Below are 26,817 nucleotides of genomic sequence, written 5' to 3' on the forward strand. Positions count from 1 at the left end.
TGTTTTCAGAACGAAGCCTCTGTGTGATTTCTCACGTTGACTTATTTCCTGTGTTTCCTTGATGTCTTTTGTCTTATAGGACAGGCTCCAATAGACATCCCTCCAGACAACCCCAGACATTTTGGGCAAGGTGGCTTCTTTTCCACTCTCTGTTGGCAAGGTACTTCTAAGCATTTCTTCCAAGTTACGTGGTTAGGTGGTTAAGTTATGTGGTTCTTGTATATATAAAGAGGATTCGTCCTCGAAGCAGCCTAAAGTAAAGCAGCATTTAGAAGTCATCCATCTAGGGTCTTCTTTGTTTCACATTCTTCCTGCTCATTCCTTTTCCAAATCAGGAGCTTCCCTACTTTGAACTCCATGGATGCTCTTAGATTGATGCAAAAGGCCATTTTAAGTTGAACTTTATCTTTTCTATCTATGCAGTGCTTTGGATCACATCTTTCCTGGATTTATGAATAATCATGATATTTTCTAGGTTCTCCCCTTACACTGCTGACACACAAAGAAATTAACAAAGGACTCTATCTCCTGCCCTTAAAAATATAAAATCTGGCATACTACTCCACCCACCCTGCCCAGGGCTCTAACCACTAGCAGGGCAGAGGTGAGCTTCCCCTGGGACAGGGAAGGCAAACACTTTGCCTGCATATCTCTGCTACTTGCTTTAACAACCTTGGCAGAAATTGGGCTCGATCACAATATCCTTTTTTGCCAAACCTGGAGATGTGTTTAGAATCCTTCCCGATGTGACACTTCAGACTGCTACCGTTAGTAGACTAGCATTGGCATTCTGATCGATACCCATTCGCCATCCTTTTTAGAGTTTGCTGAGGTTAACTGCAAAGTTCAATGTAGAATTCCATGGTAAGGACTTTCTTAAGAAAAGGGTAGGAAACTGGCTTTGGTGATAGTGTACTTAAAATCCTCTTGATTGACCTTCCTTTGCCATGTAAACATAAGACAGTATTCCCATTGCCTACACAGAGTTTTCCATGTTTGATAAAAAAATTGTTCATAGCATTCCTTTGAATCGAAGTCTTGCTTTCAGAATTTTCTACTGAGAAATGGGACCAATAACATTTAAAAAATTGGAAAACCCAGTGAAATCTAGATAGCAGGTGGATTTCCCAACCCCCTCTTAGTTTCACCTATATCTTTCTTCCTCACATAAGGGCTTGTAAGAAAACTTTACTTTTACTCTCCACTGCTATTTTAGTAAATAATTTAGAAATCATTCTTATCAGGCTATAAAATAGGTTAAGCACATGTGCACAATCTTTTATCTGAACCCAGCAGAGCCAGATGGGTTTAGGAATGCAGAATTCTTTGCAAGTTAGAAAGATGATACGGTACATAAACTGCATATTACTTAGAACCCCCAGTGGCATCTCAGACAATGTGTTATCAAACATGTTAAAATGTCTGTAGTGAAACATAACTCATAACCCTGAGTGAAATCAATGAAGACTATAAATAACTTTCATGTCAGTCCCAGTCAGATTTTTCCACCAGTTTAGGGAAACCTTTCCTTTTTCATAGCTTTTTGCATTTCAGAATTGGGGATGAGGGATGTGGATCTGTACTTGATTTGGAACGTGGATCCATCTGACAGTAGATAACAAAGTTCGAAAGAGGGATCTGTTTCAAGGAGGGCCTGGAAAGTCACTCATCAGCCTCTCCATTCCTTCCCCAGAAGAGGCCCCATTTTACGCAGAAAGTATCTCCTCCTAGGTTGGTGTAAGGACCATCCTAAGCAGAGCCGTTCCCTCTATTCACTTATTAGGTGTGGGCTTCACTTCTGCTCCAGACTGTGGGAGAAAGACCTTGCTTTTGGCTGCAGGCCACATGGAGAAGAAAAAGTGAGAGGAGGCAGCAGAGGACTAGGATATAATGTTTTTTTCAAAGCACCGAGCATAGTGCTGGGAAAAAGAAGATGATGATGATGATAATAGTAATTTTAAAAAATAATAAAAACCACTTAAGTACTACTTCCTATTGATCTGAGCACTTTCCATATATCATCTCATGTAATTTTCACAATAGTCAATGTGAGCTAGGTTCTATTTATTACTCCCATTTTGCTGAGGAGAAAACCAAGGCGCAGAGAAGTAAAGTCACTTTCTCAGTGTCACAGAGCCAGTAAGTAGCAGAGATGAGATTCAAACTCAGCCTGATTCTAGAGTTCTTGCTCTTCACTCCTATGCTATACTACCTCTCAGATGCTCAACAAGTAGTCATTGAATGTAATGTGAAATACATCCAGGTTTTCCATTGGTAAGGGTCATTGAATGTAATGTGAAATACATCCAGGTTTTCCATTGGTAAGGGTCTAAAAGCATTGTGTGTTTTTCAGGCTTCTCTTTCTGAAGTTATGTACATAGACTCTAACAAAAAGCAATAATGCTGTGGCTGGTAACTAACTGTTTCCTGGCATAATGGCCTTCCTTAGATCAGAAATCGGAGAAATCATTCTGTGAGGAGGACCACGCTGCCCTAGTGAATCAGGAAAGTGAGCAGTCGGATGATGAACTTCTGACCCTTTCCAGCCCACATGGCAATGCCAATGGCGACAAACCTCATGGAGCCAGGAAGCCCAGCAAAAAGCAGCAGGAGCCGGCTGCCCCTCCACCCACTGAGGACGTGGACCTTCTGGGTCTAGAAGGGTCTGCAGTGAGTAAGAACTTCTCTTCACCGGCGGCTCCTCCCACCAATTCCGAACTTCTGAGTGACCTGTTTGGGGGTGGAGGTGCAGCTGGCCCTGCCCGGGCCGGACAGTCAGGGGTGGACGACGTGTTTCATCCGAGTGGACCTACATCTACCCAGTCAACACCGCGCCGGTCCACCGCCTCCACCTCTGCGTCTCCAACACTGAGAGTAGGAGAAGGTAATTTTTTTTCATGTTGCGCTGTACCTCTCAGTGTTGAATTATAACTTTGGGGCCAAGCAGGTGGAATCGAACTTTCCTAATAATCTAGACTTCTCTGATCTCCCTAGTAGTCCCCAAAAGGTCTGTATCTTCATCTCAGTGGGCACCACAAGAGGAAATAGAAATATTGTCCATTTTGGTAGGACTGCTGCCAGCAGCACAGCTAGCAGAGCAGAGCAGTTGGTGCCAGATACAGAGTCTGAGCCCCGTGAGGCTCAGTCAGCTTCACTCTGCTCATTGCCACAGACTCAACCCTTTCTGTGACTGGTCACCCACAATTCTTTAACATTGGCAAGACAGTAGAGTTGGGTAAGCAGAGGTCCATTATAGCTTCTAAAGAACTAGCTGCCCTTGTTATCATCCCCCATTAACCAAGATGACATCACATTAGGAAGAGGAAAGAGGAGTGTCTCCACTCTCCAGGCATGTGGTAACCTTTAGGAACTTGCTTTCCCAGGATCATCCTTCACTTCTCAGAAGGCTTTGGGCTAGTCTTGATTTATGGTGGTTCAGCTGGAGTCATTCTTTACATGAGTGAGTTTCAGAATCATGGACTGCAGATGCTGAGGCTCACGTTCCTACATTAGTTATTGATGGAGCCACAGTGTGAAGCCAGGTGCCCTGAATCCCAGGCTATTTCCTCTACCCTTCAGCAGTTCTTACTCACCACAGTGAACAAAAGCTCTGTCAGGAAAAGAAGTCCCCAGGATCCAAGGTAGCATAGTACTCAACGGTCATGTTTTTAAGACCATGTACCTTATGTGACTTCCACTGATTTAATTCATCATAGTCCCAGGCAGGTAGTTATGTTCCAGAGTCAGATCTAGAGGGGACCTTTCAGACATGAGTTAAATCTGTGCCTCAGGTTATAGACAATGAAATTGAGGCCAGCTGTATTAATTGACTTGTCAAAGGATACACAGCTGATTAGTGCCAATCCAGATCTGGACCTCAGGTATTCTGTCCTCCAAGAGGAAGTAGAAAGAACACTGAGTCCAGAGTTAAAGGCTTGGATTTGAATGTCAGGACTGACACTTACCTGTTTGTGTAGGCTTATTAAAAAACCTTAATCTTCTTAGCTGTAAAATGGGGAAATACTTACCTATCAGCATTGTTGTAAAGACTAAATTTTAGCTCTTGTGTTGGGAAGTTCACTTTTAGTTATTAGAGAATGTTGCTAATTTAACATAAGTTGATATTAAAAGTATACCAAGTAATAGTGAAAAGATTTTAGCTTCCTCTACTGGTTGACTTCAAACTTAGGTGTAGAAGAATTAAGCCAATGTCCTCTTACAGTTACTCTATAAATCTCAGTATTCTCATTTTATAGAAGGGATAAAGTTTTGTAAGTATTAAATGAGGTAAGGGATATACATCGTGTAACAGAGTGCCTGACATGTCATTGATTCATTGCTGCTACACAAGGCTCATCTGCTACCCAGCAGATATTAGGAGAGCATCACGCCAGTGACGTCACAGCTGAGCACGTGTTAACTCATACATCCTACCTGGGTTTTGAGAGTGGAATTTATTCATTAACTTGTTTGATTCTAGTTGTGTATTCCTAGAATAGGTCACTCTCACTCCAGGAAGAGCCCCTTAGCTTGATACTTACAAATTAGGAAGTGACATCTTACTACAGGGAGCTAAAGGGAATTTTGTCCCTTGACCAATAATGAGAAATTAAAGCCCAATTATATACGTGCCACTCTGCGTGGTTTTCATCACATTCACTTCACACCTGTGAGGAATGTGAGATGCCTTTGGGAAATTCCTGGAATTTGGAGTCAGAAGACTTGAACATGAGTCCAGGCTTATCATTTGCTTGACATTGGGCGAGAAACTTGGCTCTCTGAACCTCAGTTTTGTTGTCTGTGGAATGAAGATAATATCGCTTCTATCTGACAGGGAGATATTAAGGATCAGCTGAGGTATTCTTTATGAAAGACAACGGTAAACCCTGAAGAAATGATACAGTATCAATATTATTGCATTTTTGCTAGAAACCTCAGCTGCCACTTTGTTCTAGTATCCTTGGTTCATTCACAGACTTTTTCTCATTTCACTACATCTGCATCTAGTTTCTGGCAAGTTGTTGACAGGAAATGCTTCAGAAATATTTTAGCTTCACAGGACAAGGTATGATAAGAGTTCAGTTTTTGTCATGCTCAGTTTCTTCCCTTTTTAACTTTCAGTGAGCCAGAGACCACTAAGAACACAAACAAAACTAAACAGAACCTGGTCAATGAGGTTTTCTATTGTTCACCTTAATAGCAGGGCCCCTCGCCTGGTTTTGGTCCACGAATTCACTGAATATGAGCACAGTACATTCATTGGGTATCTCCTATGGTCCAGGCATTGTTTCACCCACTCATCTATTAGTCTGTAAGCTTGGCTGACTTATTTTATGTTATTAAGACGCCCGAAGGCCCAAGGGGGCCCTTGCTTATAGTGTTTATGGTTCATCCAACAGGTAAATCCAGAGTTCTCCTTTGTCCACAAAGAAGGGATTATTCATGTGTGGTCAGAAATCCTTGGGATCCATTGTTAACCCTGGAGGAAGTTATAAGGATAGGATGGGTCTGTAGAACAGCCTGTGAGGCAGGCATCATCCTGATTTTTCAAGTATTTGGCCTACAGCCTTGTAAGAGTGACAGCTCTTCAGTAGTTGTTGAATGGGTGAACTCATAGGACAAAGAAATACCTTTCTCCTCTTGTTTTCTAGGTGCCACCTTTGACCCATTTGGAGCACCTGCTAAACCATCAGGTCAGGATTTGCTGGGTTCTTTTCTGAATACAGCCAGTGCTTCCAGTGACCCCTTTCTTCAGCCTACAAGAAGCCCTTCACCTACAGTGCATGGTAAGGAAGTATTTTATATTGTGTTCAGTGGAGCATGGTTTTCCACAGATAACAGGAGGTGCTCAGATATAAAAGCACCCTGTAGGTGGGGTTTTTCTGGTTTTTGTTTTTTTGGAAAGCTACATAATGCATCTCTCTTTTGAAAATTAACAGTTCACATTAACATATTAAAAGCTCTGAGATATTTTACAGTAAAGAAGTCTACTTAACTTTGTTTTACTCAGCTTTCCTAAAATTTAATTTGGAATTTTTTTTTTTTACATTAGAGCTACATGCACAGAATTATAGGACATCATTAATTGTAGCACATATCTTTGTTTTATGTACTATTAAGAAAGAAAAAAAACACTGCCACTTTTAGTTGATTGGAAGGTGCATACTAGTTGAAGTCTTTGAAATGTGAAAAAATGAGTCCTAGGTTAATAAAAGGTGATATGATGAGCATTTCACAAAATTAGTATTCCACAGAACAGTTTAGAATACAATATCCTGGTATATTAGACTAGCTCTAATATGAAGCCACTAACCACACGTGGCTTTTGAGCACTGGAGACGTGGCCAGTCTGATTTAAGTGTAAAGTGCATACCAGATTTCAAAACTCAGTACAAAAAAAAGTAGAATATCTTATTAATATTTTTATATTTGTCACTTGATATAATTTTTTGAATATATTGAGTTAAATAAAATATTTTGTTAAAATTAATTTTACCTAGTGTCTTTTTACCTTTCTTAATGTCACTACTAGAAAAGTTTTAAATTATACATGGCCCACATTATATTTCTGGGTTAGAGGCTTAGGTTGTGTAGAAAGAATCATAATCACATCCATTTGTAAGAGCGAAAAGGTATCACTTAGGTAACACTGATTAAAACCAAAGCTCTTCAGTGAAGGACAGATGACTTTGAGCTGGAAAACTGAAGCTCATTCCTGATGTTGAGGGATATTGAATATCATTGGCCTCAACCTAGAGGACGATGTATTTGTTGTTGAAGGCACCCTGAGTCCCCTTGGAGAATGCGGTCCAGTCATCAGCTTGACTTCATGGAAGCCATGCAAATGCAAAAGGAAGATGAGTTGTGCAACACTGGTCGAACTGTAACGACCGAAAAGGAGAAAGCAGTCCAAGAACAACCTTTACGGGTGATTTCCTGTTGGTCGTAAATCTCAAACTATTTGAAGTGGGTCCACAGGACAACATACAAGAAATTCACCTCTGACCTTTGAGTAGTGCCCACTTAAAAGAATCTCCCGATTGGAAGTTGGCTACCCTGAGAGGCAAGACGCAGGCAGATAGATTAAAGCTGTTGTTTTTGTTCACTTATTTGAAGTGTAGGTTACGTCATTGCTCAAAATCTCCGTGCCTCAATCAGCATGGAAGCCAAAGTGCTTGAAATGGCCTATGTAGGCCCTTTGTGCTCTAGCACCCAGGGCTGTGACCTCCTTTCCCATTCTCTCCCTCTTGCTCACTCCATTCCAGCCACACTGGCCTCTCTGTTGTTGCACTGGGTGTCCCCTCTTCCCAAGACATTGGCATAGCTAATTCCTTCAGCTCTTTGGTCTTTACTCAGCTGTCAGCTTCTCGAAGGGGTTTACTCTGACTGCCCCATTTCATATTAAAACCCATCCTCCTGCTTCTCTGCATTTTCCTTTCCATTGTACTTGCCAACTTTAATATACTCAATAATTTACTTATGTGTTGTTTATTTTTGTTGTCTTTCTCTCCCCACTAGAACATGAGCTCACAAAGGCAGGGATTTTTGTTCGTTTTGTTTATGAATGTTTCTGTAGTGCCTAGAAGAGTTGGCACACAGTAGGTTTTATCTATCTGTCTTTCCATATAATATATAAATATAAAATGAATTGTAACTTTTTCCTATCTAAGTCTCTTCGATGCATAATGATGTTAGTAAGGTTATATATTTTCCTGACTTTAATACTTTGAATTTACTGTTTTCATATGAGTACTACCTTTTATGTCCCATGGGTATGGATGTTCATACTTTGGCATGGCAGTAGTGGACTCAGTTCTGTCTTGTGAGCATGTTAGAAGACGTTTATAACTCAGTTTCAGACAGTTAGCACTCCTTCGTTTTGTGGCTACACTTCTTATTTTGATCTGTGCCATGCTAGTGAGTGAAAGAATTTTCCACTATCCTTGATGAGAAGGGAATTACTCCACTGTTAGTGGGTCAGTTGCATCCTCTTCATATACAGGTGAGACTCAGGTGTCATTTTGGGAGGTCAGATTGCCCACCTTGGATTTCTACAAGGCACCGTCAATCTCTTCTGAGAATCAAGAAATATTGCCTTTGAGTTTTACAAATATTTATTGAATATCTACTCTGAAGAGATTAATCATTTGGGGCACAATTTGAGAAGAAAAACTAAACAAGTAACCACACTAAAAGGCAAAATAGAAGTTTAAAATATTGGGTAATTACTGGTTCATTTGTTTATTCCTTTCTCTCCGGCAGATTTTAAGTTTCTTAAGGAGAGGTACTGTGTCCTTAAGCTCTCTGTTCTCTAGTGTGGTGCCTTATGTGTGGTAGGTGGTAAGGATTTGAGGGTTTGATTAGTAATAAGGTTGAAGTACTAATTCCTAGTTCTGCATCCTAGTTAAGATGTAAGACTAAGGTTAGAGTTTACAGGAAATCAAAGAGCAAATGTTAGTAAAATTGTCTAATTTCTACCTCAGTTTTCATGGATTACTATGGAAAAAGGGAAGGGGAGAACTAAAAGGGAAGAACTGTTATTTTTGATAATGGCGTGTTCTATTTAACTCAATGATGGGAAGGTACACAATGTCTTGGTTCGTACTAAGCAAACAAAACAGGTAAATGTAAGGCTTGGTAAAGCTAATCTTGGTCCTTTGATGATCCTTTTGGTGGCAGTGGGGGAGTGTGTGTTGTATCTTAAATCCTACTTGCAAAGTTATTTTAGTATTTGTGTTGTACTCACTGATTTAGTGAACAGAACCTAGAAGAGTCTTAGAAAGAAGTTCTGTCTTATGGCATCCTATTTCTTATTTGAATTTTATAGATGTAGAAAAAAACTTACTCTACCTGTGTGTACTCCTCTAATATATCCATTCTCTTTAGCCGAACATTTCTTTTAAATTCTACATTTGGAACTTCGAGAAGGGTCAGAATGATCTATTTTGAAGCTGCAGTGAGTTTTTTTTTGAGTGACAGTATATACATACCTGACACCAGCATGGTGGGTGGTATCTAGTCAGTCCCCAGTACATGTTCTGATTGACTCATCATTCTCCATTCATGTCACAGCGGAGGAGAAAACAAAATTTCAGTTGCCCGTGCCTCTCGTACACTTTGTTAATGCCAATTCAAGGCAAATTGAGTTTAAGTTTCATTTCACTATTTTTAATTGCCAGCCGACTTCGTGTTAAGTGTAGAGATGGGACACACAAAGATGAATAAGATAATTTTCACAGTTACACAGTTCACAGAAACTCACAGTTTATTGGAGACAGACATATGCACCGTTATAACTCAAAGTGTAGTTATGAGGTAAAATAAAAGTGAGCCAAAGAAGGAACAGAGACAGTTTATGGCTTCTACCGGTGCTCATGTAAGTAACCATAGATGACGGCACAAAATAACAGTGTTGCAGAATGTGGGGAGAGCTCAGAGGGGGAGTTGAATCACCTGGGACCTGGACAGGTCATGAGGCCTCATGAGAGGGAGAGCACTTTCCTGTGTGAATTCAGAAAAGTAGATTCTTTTTTTTTACATCTTTATTGGAGTATAATTGCTTTACAATGGTGTGTTAGTTTCTGCTCCATAACAAAGCGAATCAGCCATACATATACACCTGTTCCCATATCTCTTCCCTCTTGCATCTCCCTCCCTCCCACCGTCCCTATCCCACCCCTCTAGGTGGTCACAAAGCACCGAGCTGATCTCCCTGTGCTATGCGGCTGCTTCCCACTAGCTATCTACCTTACGTTTGGTAGTGTATAACAGAAAAGTGGATTCCGAGCTATGTTGTCCTGATTCTTTTTCTTCTCATTTGCAGCTTCTAGTACACCTGCTGTGAACATTCAGCCAGATGTTTCAGGAGGTTGGGACTGGCATACTAAACCAGGTAACGGTCAGCAGTTTAATTTTGTGCACATTTAACCGGTTGCCGAAGCATAATCCTTTACGCAAGATGAGGTGAGTACGTACAGAGTGTTAAGCCCACCTAAGAACGTTCCTGAAGGCTCACGGTCTGGCGGAGCTTTTCACGTTGCCCTTGATGGCACGGTGTGCTGCATGTTATATGGTATTTGACTTGTCTAAGTCTCATTTGCTAAATGCCTTGACAATAAATTGAGTTAGACAAGTCTGGGTTTATACCTAACTCAACCGTTTAGAAGCTCTTGGATTTTTTACAAGTCTTAACTTCAGTTTTCTTGTCTGTAAAATGGGGTTCCTATTTCTCGTTCCACACAGTTAAGTGAAATAACTTATGTGAGATTTTCTGGCATAGAGTAGGTGTTGCATAATCTGAATGGTTTTCTTTCTTCACAAAGGACTTGTTTTCGGGCTGGATTTGCCTATAATAAATAAATTCTTTCTGATGGCTAGTATTGTATTTCTTGAGAGCCATCTTGTGTGATTGTGTTCCTGATGCTGTGCAAGTTACACACACACACACACACACACACGCGCGCGCGCGCGCGCTATACGTTTATCACAGAACCTTCTAAAGCAGTTGCTGTTTCTTTATCTAACCAATGAGAAAATATTGAAGTTAAGCAACATGTCAAAGGTCACTCAGCCAGGAAGTGGCAGAACCGGAATTCAGGCCTGACTCCAAATCCCATAGGAAAGAATGAAGTCAGGTGACATGTGAGATAAATGCTAGACGTAGTAGTTTGCAGGGATGGCCAGGAAATGATGTATGCTCCAGGCCGCTACTCACTTAGTAGTCAGGGAAATAAGTCTAGCAACTCCTAACACATTTGCAAACCCTGTCCTAATTTGCCTTCAGAGACAAGGTGAGCAGTAGCTCTGGATTTCTGAATTTCAGAATTCAGCCTTGGACAACTAACTCATTTTCAATGACCTTATTATTTTTTTCAGGAGGTTTTGGAATGGGAAGCAAGTCAGCTGCCACCAGCCCAACAGGCTCGTTGCATGGTACTCCCACCCATCAAAACAAACCCCGGACTCTGGATCCTTTTGCCGACCTTGGGACATTAGGTATAAATGTAGCAGGTTAAGATACAAATAACATTTACTTATGGCTACCAAGCCTCAAATCTAAATCTCTGGTGTTAAAATAAGCTGGTATTGTTACCTAGGATCTAAAATCATGTGTATTTTTAAGCTATACTCTAAAACCCGAGATTGACTTTTAAGAAAAGGAAACAGGCTTCAAATATTGGGTTGGAACTAACCCCTATTAATCCGTTTCTCTAATGACTCATTTTGAAGTAGTAGCATAAATAAAGTTAGAACTTCCAGGAGCATCTGACAATAGAGTTTGGCTGCAGCAAAAGTAATGAATGTGTAGAAAAACACTGAGACATGAGGCTGGTCAGATAGATTTGTGCCAAGTAGGGCCAGCTGTGCATAGGCCTTACTGTGAAGTTGCTAGTGAGATCCCCGTACTGTACCCTTCTTCTCTCCATTGGCGACAGTGCTCTCGGGTCAGTTTCTAAAATTCCATACAAAAATAGACTCTCTTTATAGTATATCCAAACTGTTTTTCATCATATGTTAATTATTGTTATAAAATAAGTGTTTCATGAGGAAGTAATTTTGGAAACACTGGGTTCGGTGGATTTGGGTTACTGCAAAAACTTCTGAGAATCGGTGCTCATGGTGATGCTTCCCAATAGGGGAATACAGTATGCAGGGTTCTCAAACTATTTCACCAAGGAACCTTTCTTCAAGGAGTAGTTCATTGGACTAGTGTGTTCTGAAACCTTTTCTTCCTCCTTCCTTCTCTGGGCAGTACAGAGTTGTTAAATAAAGGTGAGGCAGCCCTCACACGAAGGATTAAGTGAGGCACGTTGATAGTTTAGTTTCTCTGAAAGCCCTCCTGAGGCATTTAGAACCAAATTGTCTGCAGAGAATGAGAACGTGACTACCTTTTTATTTTGCCCCAGTAGTTATGTCAGAATCTTGACCTTTTCTTGTATACCCTTTAGGCCTTTTTTCCTTTTAAGAGCTCTCAAAATTATTTCTCTTTTTTATATCTTAAAATAAACTTCACATTTTAGAATAATAACATCATATATAACAGGCAAAGTTCTACTTCAAATAAAATCTTATCCACTGTTTATTTTTTTACCCATTTATTCATCCCACAACTATTTACTAAGTGCCTTCTACGTGCTAACACTCCTTTAGTAAAAACCAACCAACCAAACTAACGAAACCAAAACAAAATTCCTGCCTTCGTAAGGCTTGTATTCTAGAAGGGGAAACAAATACTAAATGAATAAATATATAATATAATGTCAAGTAATAAAAACAATTAATGTTTATTTGGAGGTTTTACTGAGTGCCAGGCTCTATTTTAAGTGCTTTACACGTATCATTTCATTTAATCTTGCCAATAATCTTTTGAAGTAGGAACCGTTATAGTCCTCATTTTTAAATGAAGAAACATGGACACAAAAGTTTAGGTAACTTGCCCAAATCACAAGGTTTCAACACCATGAAGGCTAGGTCTGGAGTTTGCACTATAAGCCCCGTGCAGAGTGCTGTGAAAAAAATAAGGCAGAAAGTGATGGCGAGTGGGGCATGGGCTGGGGTGTTATCTTAGATGTCAAGTGGTTAGGGAAGGCCTCTCTGAAGAGGTGACCTTTATAGGAAGTTCTTTTAAAAACTCCAGCGTCGTGTCTTGCATCTGGTTGTCATGTCCTTTTAGACACCTTTAACCTGGAAGCATTCCTCAGCCTTTCGTGACATCGATACTTGAAGGGTACAGGCCAGTTGAGAACGTCTCGATTTGTTAACTTTGATCACTTGGTTAAGGTGATGTCTGCCAGGTTTCTTCACCATAAAGTTACCATTTTTCCCTATAGTAATTAATGAGTAATCTGGGGAGATAACTTGAGACTGTTCTATTTGAGAATATCCTGTTCTCCATCTGACTTTTACCCAGGAGGTTTTGGAATGGGAAGCATTCATTTTAGCATTTTAGCATTCATTAGTGATTCTTGCCTAAAGCAGGCATTACCGTGATATCTGCAGAATTGTGATTGTCTGATTCTGTCCTTCTTTCTATGTATATTAATTAGCATTTCACTCTAAGGCAGAATCTCCTCTCTCTCCATCCCCTCCCCCCTTCCTTTCTGACTCCCTCCCTCTCTCACATCATAACAGCCTAGTGGATTCTTTTTGGACTCAGTTGGTTATCATCTATTATTGTCATTATTTAATGTTTACATTGTCCCGCATTTAGTTTGTGAAAGCTCCTTTGTTCTGGCTTCTATATCTTTTTCACTTGATTCCATCATTTTTGAGAACTTTCTTTCTTTATGGCATAAGATGTTCTAGGCTTATCTTGAACTTTTTATACCCCAGTCCTGGAATCAGGCATTTCCAAGAATCCTCATCCCTTTTTGTGGGGAGTGGTACTTAGAAACCAGAATCTGTTCTAAGTATGTTTTTTGGTACGGGGGTGGGTGTCATTGCTCTGCCTTTCAGGAGATGGAGATAGGTGATGAGTGGATATAAATACATATATCAATATATAATTCCATCCACTACCACAGGGTTCTTCCTTACTTTCCCCTATTCCATATGTGTATCTTCCGTTTCCTTGGATCTCAACATTAATAGACAACAAAAATAGTTTCAGAATAGCTGCGTCCATATCACTGCAACAGCATACCTACCAGGAGGAGTTCAAGAGTTCTTTGTTGTTTTTACAATGCAGTAATTCTTAAAAACTGCTGGGAAACTAGTTTCCTAAATTTCCCCATTTTTCAACTCACATAGCTTAGGAAAGGTAAGTGACTTTCCTGAAGCTATACAGTGAACAGCTATATGAACAAGCACCACACATTAGAATTTTTGACTCCTGGGTAATTGCTTTAGAGTAAAAATTAAACTTCCAAATTATATAGCTGCAATTTTTTAAAAAAAAGGTAGTATCCTTCTCCTTTAGGTATTTTCACATTGAACAGTTCTGATGCAAACACTGTAGTTCTTCCCATAGATATTCTGATTTAATTGGTTTGGCTGTGGCTTGGTTATAAACAGTTTCTAAAGCTCCCCAAGTGAGTCTAATGCACAGCCAAGTTTGACGACCACTGCTTTTGCTTTTAATGAGGATTGCAGCGGCCTCTGGGTTTAGCTACTGCTTTGTATTTCTGTCAGCTCTCCGCTTCAGTGGCGTTGAAAATTAGAATTGCTAACCATGGGCAGAAAATATTCTGGAAGGGTAGACATCAGAAAGTCCTGCAGTGTTGATGAGCAGCTTGAGAGCAGAGTCAGCATCTGCCTGCTCACCACTGTGTCTGCAGCCTGGCGTGGAGAAGATGCTCGATAGTGTTCTGTAAATGAACAAATAAATGACAGTGGGGCGGGAATAGGGGAGTATTTTTTAAGTTCTTCAGGTCTTTCTGTGTTATTGAATTTTTAAATGATAAACATATATATACTCGGAAAGAAGATAGTAAGCATCCTTAAAATATAAAATGAACTCCCAGTGCAGAATGCAAACCCAGCCTAAGGTATATGTTGATGCACTGTTGGCAGAAAGGGCCCAGGGGCTCACAAAGAGGGGCTTCATGTTCTGAGTTAGACACTGACAGCAATGCCTACCTGCAGAATATAACCCTGTCATTACTTTTTCCTATTACCAAGTATTTACTGAGCCCTTATGGTGTCCTCGTGCATGCTGGGCATATGAAATTGCATTATTTTAAAATAACGTCTCTTATTCGCTTAACTCAGGGATTGTGAAGAACTTTCACGTAGCCATTGTGCCTTCATGATATACCTGTGACTTAGACATAGTTCTGATTTCACAGGTGACAAAATTGAGGTCAAGGAGATGAGTTTTTCACTGAACTGCAGAAGAGCAAGGATTCTCTGTAGATGTTTTTCAGCTGTATTCCCAGTGCACAGTGTCTGGTACTTAGTAATGCTCAACAGATACTGATGAATGACTCTATGAACGAATGAGTGAATAAGTGCATGCAAGAATGAACGCACGAGTGAGCAACAGAGCAGAGACTCAAACTCAGAGTGACTCTGGGTCCGATGGTCATAACACAACATTCCTCGTAGGAAAGGAAAGAGGAGCCCAGATCAGAGCAGAGGAACAGTATCTATATAAAGAAGACACTGTAAGTAAGGGATGAGTTGTAGTGAAAGACTCTGAGATTTAGGGAGGGATTAGGGATTATGGCTGCAGGAAATGAGCATAACATGTGGAGATAGGAAGCCCATAGTCAAGTCCCAGCTCCATTAACTAGCTGTGTGATCATGAGCATATCAGTATACCTCCCTGAGCCTTGCTTTCCTCATCTTTAAAGTGGGGCCAGACTGTGGAAAACAGTATGGACATTTCTCAAAAAACTCTCTCCAACGGGAGAGGCCACAATATGACCCAGCAATTCCACTCCTGGGTATATATCTGAAAAAAACAAAAACACTAATTTGAAAAGATACATGCACCCCAATGTTCATAGCAGCATTATTTACAATTGCTAAGATATGGAAGCAACCAAGGGTCCATCAACAGATGAATGGATAAAGAAGATGTGGCATATATATATATATCATGGAATACTACTCACCCATAAAAAAGAACAAAATTTTGCCATTTGTAGCAACATGGATGGACTCGGAGGGCATTATGCTAAGCGAAATAAGTCAGACAGAGGAAGACAAATACTGTATGATATCACTTATACGTGGAACCTAAAAAATACAACGAACTAGTGAATATGACAGAAAAGAAGCAGATTCACAGATATAGAGAATAAACTAGGCATTGCCAGTGTTGGGGAGTAGGGGAAGGGCAATATAGGGGTGGGGAAGTGGGAGGTACAAACTACTGGGTGTAAGACAGGCTCAAGGATGTATTGTACAACACAGGGAATAGAGCCAATATTTTGTAATAACTAAATGGAAAGTAACCATTAAAAATTGTATAAAAATTTTAAAAATTGGGCTTCCCTAGCGGCACAGTGGTTGAGAGTCCACCTGCTGATGCAGGGGATGCGGGTTCGTGTCCCGGTCCGGGAAGATCCCACATGCCGCAGAGCGGCTGGGCCCGTGAGCCATGGCCGCTGAGCCTGCGCATCCGGAGGCTGTGCTCCGCAACGGGAGAGGCCACAACAGTGAGAGGCCCGCGTACCACAAATAAATAAATAAATAAATAATTTGTAAATGGTAATTTTGACAAAGAAAGAAAAATAAATAAATGAAGTGGGGCTAGTAATACTACCTACTTCTGAAGGGTGTTATATAGATTGAAGGCAGTAATATTTAGAAACATGTTTTATAATTTCTGAAGAGCTATACAAATGTTACTTTATTATCACTGTTGTTTTGGAATTGGTGCCTGAAAGGGTCCCTGTAGGTCACCATATTTCAGCTTCTCATTTTACCTCTTGAAACATGAGCTACAACTGGTCTTCATATTTTAGAAAAAGCCCAGCATATATGCAGTGAGTGCTTAAAAGTTAGGAGTTACAGAATCAGGATTCTACTTAAATTCCCAGCACAAAGTAATATTTCTTAAAGCTCAAATAAGATTCTTTGCCCTATTCAAGGCTGTCAGAGTGTTAGCTGTGTTTACTCTCCTGCACTGAAATGCAAGTAGTGTGAAATTGAAACCTATTTATGAAATTTCAAAATCTCTTGGTTTACTCATGGGCACTAACCATGCTTGTATTTATAACAGACCATGAATAATCCTGCTCATTGAAGTTTAAGTAGCACCTTCATGAGTGAATGTATTTTGTTTTATTCCCTGTTCTTGTCGTTTGATAGTTTTTACTCCAGTGAAGTAGAGTCTGCTGAGAGGGTGGGAAGGAGGGCTTGGGATGGCGTAGTGGAAGAGCCAGGGCTCTTCTGGCTTGGAGTTAAAGACTTGGACTGAAGTCCCAGTTCTGCCACCTTCTGGCTGTGTGACTTTGAGAAAGTCACTTAACTACTCTGAGCTATAGTTTGTTCATCCAAAGAAAAAATGGGGCTATTAATACATACCTAAAAATGTCATTGTGGGGATTAAAGGAAATATATGACTGCAATTTATTTAACTATTAGGAAGGCTAATTGTGCCACCAGTCAAGGGAAGTTCCACTGAAGTCACTGTAAACAGTAACTTGAGACACAGGAATTAGAGGCTACTCAAAATAGCATTACCTTCTTTCTCGCTCTCTCCTTTTTTTGTTGTTTTTTTAATTTGTTCTGTAGGTGGTTCTTCATTTGCCAGCAAACCCTCCACACCAACTGGATTGGGTGGAGGATTTCCACCTCTCAGCTCACCACAGAAAGCATCTCCCCAGCCTATGGGTGGAGGGTGGCAGCAGGGAAGTGGCTACAGCTGGCAGCAGACACAGTCTAAGCCACAGTCCAGCATGCCCCACTCCTCTCCCCAGAACCGACCCAACTACAACGTGAGCTTCTCATCTGTGCCTGGGGGCCAGAACGAACGTGGGAAAGGAGCAGCTAACTTGGGTAAGGATGACGGTATGGAGACTGGCTATAGAGTACCTAAATGTATATATGTCTGAAGAAGGAGATAGAAAGCAATTCTGGTAGTTTCTGAGGCAATCTTTGAATTGTAGAGACAGAGCACGATCCCTACACCAGGGTGGTGCCTGGAGCTCCAGGTTTTACAGGCTCCTGACACAGATCGCTTTGTGAGTACTGGCTCACCTGTCTGTCTCTCTCCACACTGAGACCAACGCCTCATTGTCATTAGCACCTAGCAGAGTGCCTGGCATGTAGTAGGCACTAAATGGGTATTGAATGGATGTGAGTAGAGGCGTGGTTGCATCTTGAAGCTGTCATTCCTTTGGAAGAGAGGGTAGAAGAGGAAGGTTGGGAACCTTTCAAGCCCTGTGTTCACGTTTGCTCTTGGACCGCATTTAGAGGAGTGGACGTATCTTGGACGTTTGGTCTTGATTATCCTCTGGTTGGGGGGTGTTCCTGAGATCATTGGGTTTCCTGTGATGGTTTTTTCCTCTCTTCTGAGAAGAAAGTTACAAGAACACAAAATAGCCCAACAGCTAAGGCTGGAGGATACCCTGGATGGGATTCTTCCTTTTTCAAATGGGATTCTTGATAGCGAGTGAAAAATAATATATTTTGGATAGCAGGGATGGTTAAACTCGAGTTTGCTAAAAGGCCTGTTATGGTATATTTTACATTTCAGTTGATTTGATTATACCTAAGAATGAAACGTTTAGGGACATGAATAAGGAAACAGGCCTTCCTATGGAACATGGAAAATGAAATTCTTCTACTTTTTCTGGTAGCTGTAGCTGACACTTATTGAATGCTTATTATACATCAGGTGCTATTCTGTGCAGTTTTTGCATATTATTTAATATAATCTTCCCAAACCAACCCCATGCTGTAGACAGAGGCCAATAATTTCCTAAGTCCATACAGCTCGTAAATGACACAGCCAAGATCTGAACCAGGACAGTGTGGCTCTAGAGCCCCTGCTCTTCACCGCCACACTCTACTGGATATGACACAGGTGACTTCTCACAATACTAACATGACAGGGACCCTCTTATTGGGAATACAACATCATGTTTGTTCTTTAGTTAGCAGTGGATATTCCTGGATAATTCCATAGAGTCACCTGGCTTCCCCTCCGTTTTTATTTTGAGTAGATGTGGGGCGAATGTCTTCAATCAGCAAATATTTATGGAGCGTCTTCAGTGTAGAAAACATTGGGGATACGCAGCGAACAAGACAGACAAAATCCCTAGTCTAGAGCACTCACATTTTAGTGTGTGCGTATGACAGTGTCCGTTCAGAATGCCTTACAGTATAGAGCTGGCAAGTGGGTTTCAATTCCAACACCAGCTTTGGTTGAAGGGCGTGGACTGCGTGTACTCCTGTGTTTTGGTTCTGTTTTGTTTTAACAGCAAACATTTAAATAGCCAGGCACTGTTCTAAGCACACCATGCCTGGTTGACAAATGAGGAAATTGAGACATGAAGATGGCAAGGAACTTGCCCCAAGGTCACATCGCTAATACGGGCAGAGCTGGAATTCAAACCTGGAGAGTTTGTCTCCAGGGTCTTTGCTCTTTGCTGCTATGCTAGGCTGCTTTTCCAAACAGACTGATAAAGATTGTGAGGCTAAAACCAGACTTGGGTAAAAAGAGCACTGTGATGGACTAAAAGTGTCAGCTGAGTGTGGGCAGGAAAGCAGTGGCGTGCATGGATTTCAAGTACCAAAACCCAGGTCTTGGTCCCATCACTGATACTAACTAGTTGTGTGACTGGGGTCTGGGGGGCATGGGGGAGGGAGCAGGGGGTAGAATCATGAATATCCTCATCTATAAAAAGATGGAACAGTGGATATGGAATTATGGAATTAGACTTAATCTAGCAATCCCGCCCCGAGTCCAAGCTTTGCCATGGACATGGTGTATGATTCTGAATGATCTCTTAAGTTCTCCAGACTTTACTTTCCTCATCTGTAAAATGGACATGACAGGGTAATTGAGAGAATTAAGGGCTTAGTGCATGTGAAAGCACCTTGAAGACCAAGTGTTGTGACATAATGATATGATATTATGTTTCAGAGTAAAAATCATAATAATTTTTAAAATATTATGTTGCAGAAGGGAAACAAAAAGCAGCTGACTTTGAAGACCTACTCTCTGGTCAAGGTTTCAATGCTCACAAAGACAAAAAGGGCCCTCGAACAATAGCTGAGATGAGAAAGGAGGAAATGGCTAAGGAGATGGATCCTGAGAAATTAAAGGTAAGTGAGCCTCTGACCCAGGGTGATTATTATGTGTGTGGAGATGTCAGTGTGGGACTAACCTATAGAAGGTGCCGTGTTAGGTTTTTAGCATCCACTTTATTTCATTTGGTTGCTATAGCTGTGATTTGAGTACAGCTGTGTCCTTTAATAGCAAAGTACTTTCGGGGAGTACTGTGTATGCTGTTTCGTTTCTTTAATAAAATGCACTTTATTCCATGGTATGGTAGTATAGATTTTCTTTGTTTACATTTTCAAATAAGCAATAGCACTCTTTAGGAGGTGATCTTATTGTTCAGATGGCATTCTGATCTGTAGGTAAGTCATTATGATTTGGAGGTAAGAAGAATGCATTATTTATGTTCTCTATTTCTGCTCTGAGAGGTTTATATTAGACCAGATCAACTGAAGCCCTCAGGATCTCTTCTTTGCTGACAGAGAGGGAAATACTGATGTACCTGGAATTACTCACTCCTGTAACGTTACATCTGGAGGTTTGGGAAGGTGGCAGGGAGGAAGGCTGAGGGAGGTGAGGTCCTTGGCTTCTCCACTGCTTCCCTCTACTTTTAACTAGAGCATTTCTGCTTTTATCTGTTTTTGATTCTTGGAAGTCTAGGTAAGATTCTATTTGGGGAAGGAGAATGTTTCCCTATTATTTTCTTTTCTTTTAAAGTTTGCAAACCAGTGACGCCCTTATTTCATAGATAAGAAAACGGAGACATTAATTTATAGCTGAGGATGTTATCGTGGATGATGGTTAATTTGGGAACAAAAGGGTGGTTATATTGATGAATGGTGTGAGATAGTGAAAGAGTTTGTGAAGATCAAGACAAGTGGACTGCTCTTCACAGACAGCGAGGCTGAATTTCCACATGACGAAATATACTGACCCTGTAGCAGCCTGGAAGATGAGGGTCTAATCTGTTACTCCAAAATCAGGAGTGGTACAGCTAGTCAATGTCACACATTTTGAAAAAATATACTACTGTTCTTTGCCATAATTTCCCTACAGATATGAACGTTTGTTGAAGATGTACAGATACTATTTGGAGTACAATATAGGATCCTTCGTTTGTATTTGCTTTGCACTTCATACAACGTCCAAAAGGTTTTATATTCCTTCCAAAAACCTTGTGCTCCATCTCAAGAACCTTTGTTCATTAGGTAAACTCTGACAGTTTTCTATAAAAGGAAGTCATTTATGTCTTTTAAACCATGCTTGGTTATTTAGTTGGTATGGGGTATTAAATCGTTTGGGAGAGTAGCCATCATTTACCTTGACTGAGCTTCTGTTATGTGCTAAATGCTGATGCATTGTTACAAACCCTTCAATTTAATCATCTCATTTGTTCGAACTATGAAGATTCGAACTATGAATGCTCATAGTTGGAATGAATGACTAAATGTATTCATTTAACAAACCTTTTTGAGCTCTATTCCATGCCAGGCATACTATTTGATTTCTGAGTTACAGTGATATGTAAAAAACACTACCTTTCCCCAAACAGGTCTGCCGAGTGGCAGGGAAAGACAAACACATGATTACAATAAAGTGTCACACATATTATGATAGAAGCATGTTTAAAAGTTAGCCCGGAGAAATTTGTTCTTTTTTCCAAGGGATTTTTTTTTTAGTGTCTCTGTGTCACTCTACTAGATGGAGCAGATAGCAGGGACCCAGACAGACATGGTGTGGGCACTCATGGAGTTTATACTTTAGGAGTGAGTAATTAACTCAGGGGGGGCCAGAGAAGAAGGAAGGTATTCAGACTCTCAAAGGCAGAGCAGTATGAAATTCCTGAGCAGGCTCTTGAAGGATGATGAAGAGTTAACCAGAAAGACGAGGTCGGGGGTGGAGGAAGAAAAGCAGGTAGAGGGCAGGTTGGAGTATGCAGGTACTCGACGTTGCTGGAGCAGGAGGGGTTTCCAGAGTCACAGTGGAGACACTCTGGACTCGAGAGCATTTGGATCTCTTAATTGCCCGTGTGTTTACAGATTCTGGAATGGATTGAAGGCAAAGAGAGAAATATCAGAGCCCTTCTGTCCACGATGCATACCATGCTGTGGGCTGGGGAGACTAAGTGGAAACCAGTTGGCATGGCAGACCTGGTCACACCAGAGCAGGTGAAGAAGGTGTACAGGAAGGCTGTGCTGGTGGTACATCCAGATAAAGTGAGTACAACTTGCTCACCCCCACCGCGCGTCTGGGCCTCCTGTCGTTCGTTTACAAGTATGCGTCAAAGCAGCATACTTTCAGCTTGTTGCTTAGACCATTTATATAAAATAAATCCCATGGGCTCAAAAAAGGTATTTAAACAAATAGTTACGCTTTATGAGACAGAAGAAAAGGAATCAAATAATATATTACAAATAATGGAATGGGGGCCTTCCTTAGGTGTAAGGTTCACCACTGACTAATTTTCAGGGAACAGGTACAAACTGTGTCTTGACTTACGGGTGGGCTAAGACCTGGACAGGAAAATGTTCTCCTTTAGAGATACAGAAGGATATTTAGCCAGGATTATAAAGTGAAAAAGCTTTAGAACGTAGTTGGCAAACTTGGTGAGAATTAACAAAATACTCAAAATGGAACTAAACGTTTCACTATATTGATTTATGCCAGTTTATGTTTTCACTGAAGTACGTACACATGTACATGCTGCACATTGTCAGAAACTTCAGCTCCTGGATGGCACAGTTGAGATCACCATAATACACAGAAACCTCCCTGACAGAATTGGGTCCCTTGCTGTCTTGTGGACTGAGGATACCAGTCCTATGATGTGAGGCTGTGACTGAAGTCCTGCTTGGGAACACGTACTTGAATTTGATATATTTGATTTTCATCTCTCCACACTTTTTGTGACGAATCTGGATAATATTAAAGAAATAATGTGTTTCAGTGAATCAAAGAGAAAGGGAAACAGCCCAGAAAAATTCACAAACTATATGCCTATGTTATGGGTCTCCAAGAACTTTTTTTAGAAATGGGAAAATGGGGACTTCCCTCGTGGCACAGTGGTTAAGAATCCGCCTGCCAATGCAGGGGACACGGGTTTGATCCCTGGTCCGGGAAGATCCCACATGCTGTGGAGCAACTAAGCCCCTGAGGCACAGCTACTGAGCCTGTGCTCTAGAGCCCGTGAGCCATAACTGCTGAGCCCCTGTGCCACAACTACTGAAGCCCGTGCACCTAGAACCCATGTTCCACAACCGTAACAAGAGAAGCCACCGCAATGAGAAGCCTGAGCACCGCAAGGAAGAGTAGCCTCCATTCACCGCAACTAGAGAAGGCCCACGCACAGCAACAAAGACCCAACACCGCCAAAAATAAATAAATAAATAAATTTATTAAAAAAAAAGAAATGGGGAAATGTGTTTTTCAAAATATAGCTAACCATTTGGAGATAGGCAGTCATGAACCTTTGTCATTTGATAGGTAATTCTGGAAATGGAGATACATTTTGTGCTGCCCAGTAACTTCTCTGTTACCTACTCAGTGACTGATCACTACTACCAAATGTGAATCCCTAGGGGGAGGGCTTTCTGGGGAGGTCATAGTAATTAAGGGTATGTAGATGGGGCTGTAAAAAGAGAAATGGCCTAATAGAGAAACATTTCAATTCCTTAGAGCCCACATATTAGCAGTGAAAAATTTAATAGAAATAAAACTTCGGTCTGTGGTATCTAATGTGTGTTTTTTTTTTCTCTATAGGCTACTGGGCAACCTTATGAACAATATGCAAAGATGATTTTCATGGAGCTCAATGATGCCTGGTCTGAATTTGAAAATCAAGGCCAAAAGCCCTTGTATTAGTGTATGAGCTTTTCCCATCTCTGCTGCAGACCTGTGCTAATGCTTAGTGTGTGTCACAGTTCTGAGGTTTTCACAGGTGAACCAAAAAACTCCAGCAACGTGTATCCAGTACTTAACTGTTAAGTTACTCGTAAATTAATTCCTCATTGATAAGGAATGTGGATGTTTGTTTTCTCAGATCCCCCCCATAAAAGGTCCAAAGCAGGAGAGGAACTTTTAGTCCGATGAGCTTGCAGAGTTTTACAGCATTCCAGCCTGCCCTTTGGGGAGCCTACTCAGCGTTTTGTGGGGGAATGGAAAATAGAGGCCACCCATCTCAATGTCTGAGGATAGGACGATGAGCAAAAGTTCTAATAATAAGATTACATGGTGGACTTAAATGGTTTTCATATTTTCTTGGAAAGATATAGTTTGAGCAATGGCTTTACATAGACTCCAGGAACACAAGCACCAAGTAATTTTTTCAGTGGAAATTTACTATGGTCTCTAGCATAATACTGTATACTTCTTTTGGTCAAGAGGACTGACAGATGTAAAAGAACCTGAATTATGTGAGAAGTGATTATATTATAATCCAGTGATTACTACCAGCACTTCCTGGATAAGCTAAAATTTCGTGAAAATGCTGGCTAAAGGAAAATAGGGACTCTGAGAGTGTAGAAATCTGTATTCCTGGTCAGAAAGTTGGGCTGCTACCTTCTTTTCCCTTTAGAAAACTGGATGCTTGAACAAAAAGTCTTAATACCATAACAACAACCTGATTGGAAAGAAACTTCTGTTTTGCTATTAGGCTTAATGCTTTTCCTTTTGCTTAGCAGAGAAAATGCTCTTTGCTGGGAGCAGGTTGTGAAGCAGTTTGGCGCATTCACAGTCGATCAGGAAGGATGTGTAGTATGGACCCCCGTGTCCTCCGGGTTTGTGAGTAGCTGTGGGAAGAGAATAGACGACAACACTAACCACTAGTAACCAGACAGGGGCAGTTGCAGAGAGAGAGCCGAGCTCCCTTCAGACTGAGTCTGATGGCTTGTCAGGACTGGCTTTTTGAGGAACCAGGTTCCTTTTCCCACCTGATGAAATTGGACCCCTTGGATTATTACAGTGGGGTTTATTGTTTGAAAAGTTGCTGGGGGTCCACAGGAACAACAGTCACACAGGGACATCTGTGAAAGTAAAGCAAGGCTGAAACCTTTGCAGACTTCAGACTGGTTGGATTTCAATTCAGTGTTTTGGCTGTTTCTCATTTTAAGGGGCAAGCAGTTGTTGTTATCCTGTGACTTTAGTAGATCTCTTTGGGTGTGCACACACACAGTGTGCAGAGGATATATATGCAAAGCAGATGGCAAAAAAGATCTCCATTCTAGTCTTAAAAGGTTCGTGCTCAGTATGGTAGAAAGCTTTCAAAACTTGTTTTTAAAAGACAATCATTTTTTTGTTTCTATTTTCATTTTCTTGTGGCAGACTGTACCAGAAAAGCAGCATGTCAAAAATACTTTATGTTCTATATACAACTCTCTCGTTCTTTCTCTTCTCTCTTTCTCCTTTTCTTCCTTCCTTCCTCCCTCCCTCCCTTCCTTCCTTTCTTTCTTCCTTTCCTTTCCTTTCTTTCTTTTTTTTGTTACAAAGATTCATTATTTATTTTACCTTTTGCTGACAATGTGAAACTCGCCTAAAATGTTCTCTTTTTAAAAATACAGCTGTAAACTGTTCAAAGTAACCATAAAAAACTAGGTGTTATTTATTAACATAAAATAATGTTTGATGCAGTATGTGCTTGTCTTATTTAAAACTGGAATGTGAGACATGTTGCTGTGACTCTTTTTTCTCATTCACATTTGTAGATATTGTGTGAACTACAGTATATAATGATAATAATTAAAAGGATATTATGTGAATGTCACATACATTTTGAAATGATAGAACTATATTAGCTTTGTATCATGTTTGGATAATTCATCAATGTTCACAGTTTAAAACGTCATTAAACATTATGTAATTAGCAATGAGAAAGAATCTTACCTAACTTAAATTTGGGATGTTCCCTATCTCTTTTCTGGATACATTATAATTCTGGACCCCTATTCATCTCAAAACTCTTAACATATGCAGACCAACAGGTTTTCGCATTCCTTTTAAATACCTGGTTGTGACAGAGCTCGTTGTTGATCAGATTCACTGTTTCGTTCATATTTATTGTAATATATTTTTTGTTTTGTAAATATGTTACACCAACAAAATGTGATTGGTCTAAAATATTTGTAATGTATATTAAAAGGCTCAAAAATATTTGTAGAAATGTAAGTTATATTTGCACTCATGGGAATACGATGACAAGCTTGAATCATACCTTCTGATTCACTTTTAAGAAAAGTTATGGAGAAAGAATATGAAAAGCATATAATACATTTGCACCAAAACATGATCTGACAGGGCTTCTTGGTTTATACTTCAACCACCCCCCATTGCCACCCTTGCCCCCATAAACAGACACACTTTTTTTTTTTTTTACAGACACACTTGATCATGCTACATGAATGCTATGTTTCAAAAAGAATCAGCATAGAAATCCTGGTGTTCTAGCTAGGATATTAATTCATTTGTGTGCTGAGGCAAAGGGATTGATCCTGGGAGTCTGAGACTTTGTCATAGGAAACAGATCGTTTAGGTGTTTAAGAAGAGAAGTAGCATGTTCATTTGGAAGCAGATGTTGCAAGTCAAAAGCATTTGAACTATCGGCGTTGTGTCTCTGGAAGAACGTTCAAGTTAGACCCTAATGATGCTGATGAAACACTTATTGTATAAGAAATGAACATGCAAGTTGAATTCCAGAACCACCTATCGCAGCAACAGGACAGTTTCCCTGCTGGAAACATCTATTGGGGAATTTAGGTCAAGTAGACAGGTTTTGGTTGTTCTATACATAAACCATGGTGTTTCAGCATAATGGTACAATGTTGGTTTGAGACCAAAAGACTGGGTTTGAATCCTGGTTTTTCCACTTAAGGACTGCTATATTGGGCACATTGCTTAAACTCGCTAAATCTTAATTTTATTGCTTGTAAAACAGAGACAATTCTAGCAACCCTGCAATGGAGGAATTAGGGATTGTGTATATAAACTGTCCCAAATCAAGTGGGTAGGTACTCACTAAATAGTAGCTACTGTTATTGTTACTGATAGTCGATAAAACAATAACAGGTCGGTACTGAGGCTGGAACTACACTGAAACCTCAGGTGGTAGGGAGTGGATAACATGCGTGGGAAAAGGCAACCAGAAGTAA

The 26,817-nt window shown here is 40.5% G+C and overlaps 1 protein-coding gene across 2 annotated transcripts in view; it reads left to right on the top strand.

The window, feature by feature from the left end:
* The window catches only part of DNAJC6 (DnaJ heat shock protein family (Hsp40) member C6), a 152,417-nt gene extending 128,395 nt beyond the window's left edge, over nt 1-24,022 (top strand). Inside the window, exons 11-19 of one of the 2 annotated variants that reach the window (XM_065875317.1) lie at nt 80-160; nt 2,450-2,884; nt 5,652-5,786; nt 9,824-9,892; nt 10,876-10,995; nt 17,185-17,448; nt 19,580-19,722; nt 21,718-21,894; nt 23,438-24,022. In XM_065875317.1, coding sequence (XP_065731389.1) covers nt 80-160; nt 2,450-2,884; nt 5,652-5,786; nt 9,824-9,892; nt 10,876-10,995; nt 17,185-17,448; nt 19,580-19,722; nt 21,718-21,894; nt 23,438-23,539 — 1,526 coding nt within the window. In that variant the 3' untranslated portion in view covers nt 23,540-24,022. The remainder of the gene's footprint in view (nt 1-79; nt 161-2,449; nt 2,885-5,651; nt 5,787-9,823; nt 9,893-10,875; nt 10,996-17,184; nt 17,449-19,579; nt 19,723-21,717; nt 21,895-23,437) is intronic. The other variant, XM_065875311.1, reaches the window with a different exon arrangement.
* The last annotated feature ends 2,795 nt before the right edge of the window (nt 24,023-26,817 follow it).

Source organism: Phocoena phocoena, chromosome 1, assembly GCF_963924675.1.
Source record: "Phocoena phocoena chromosome 1, mPhoPho1.1, whole genome shotgun sequence".
NCBI lineage: Eukaryota > Metazoa > Chordata > Mammalia > Artiodactyla > Phocoenidae > Phocoena > Phocoena phocoena.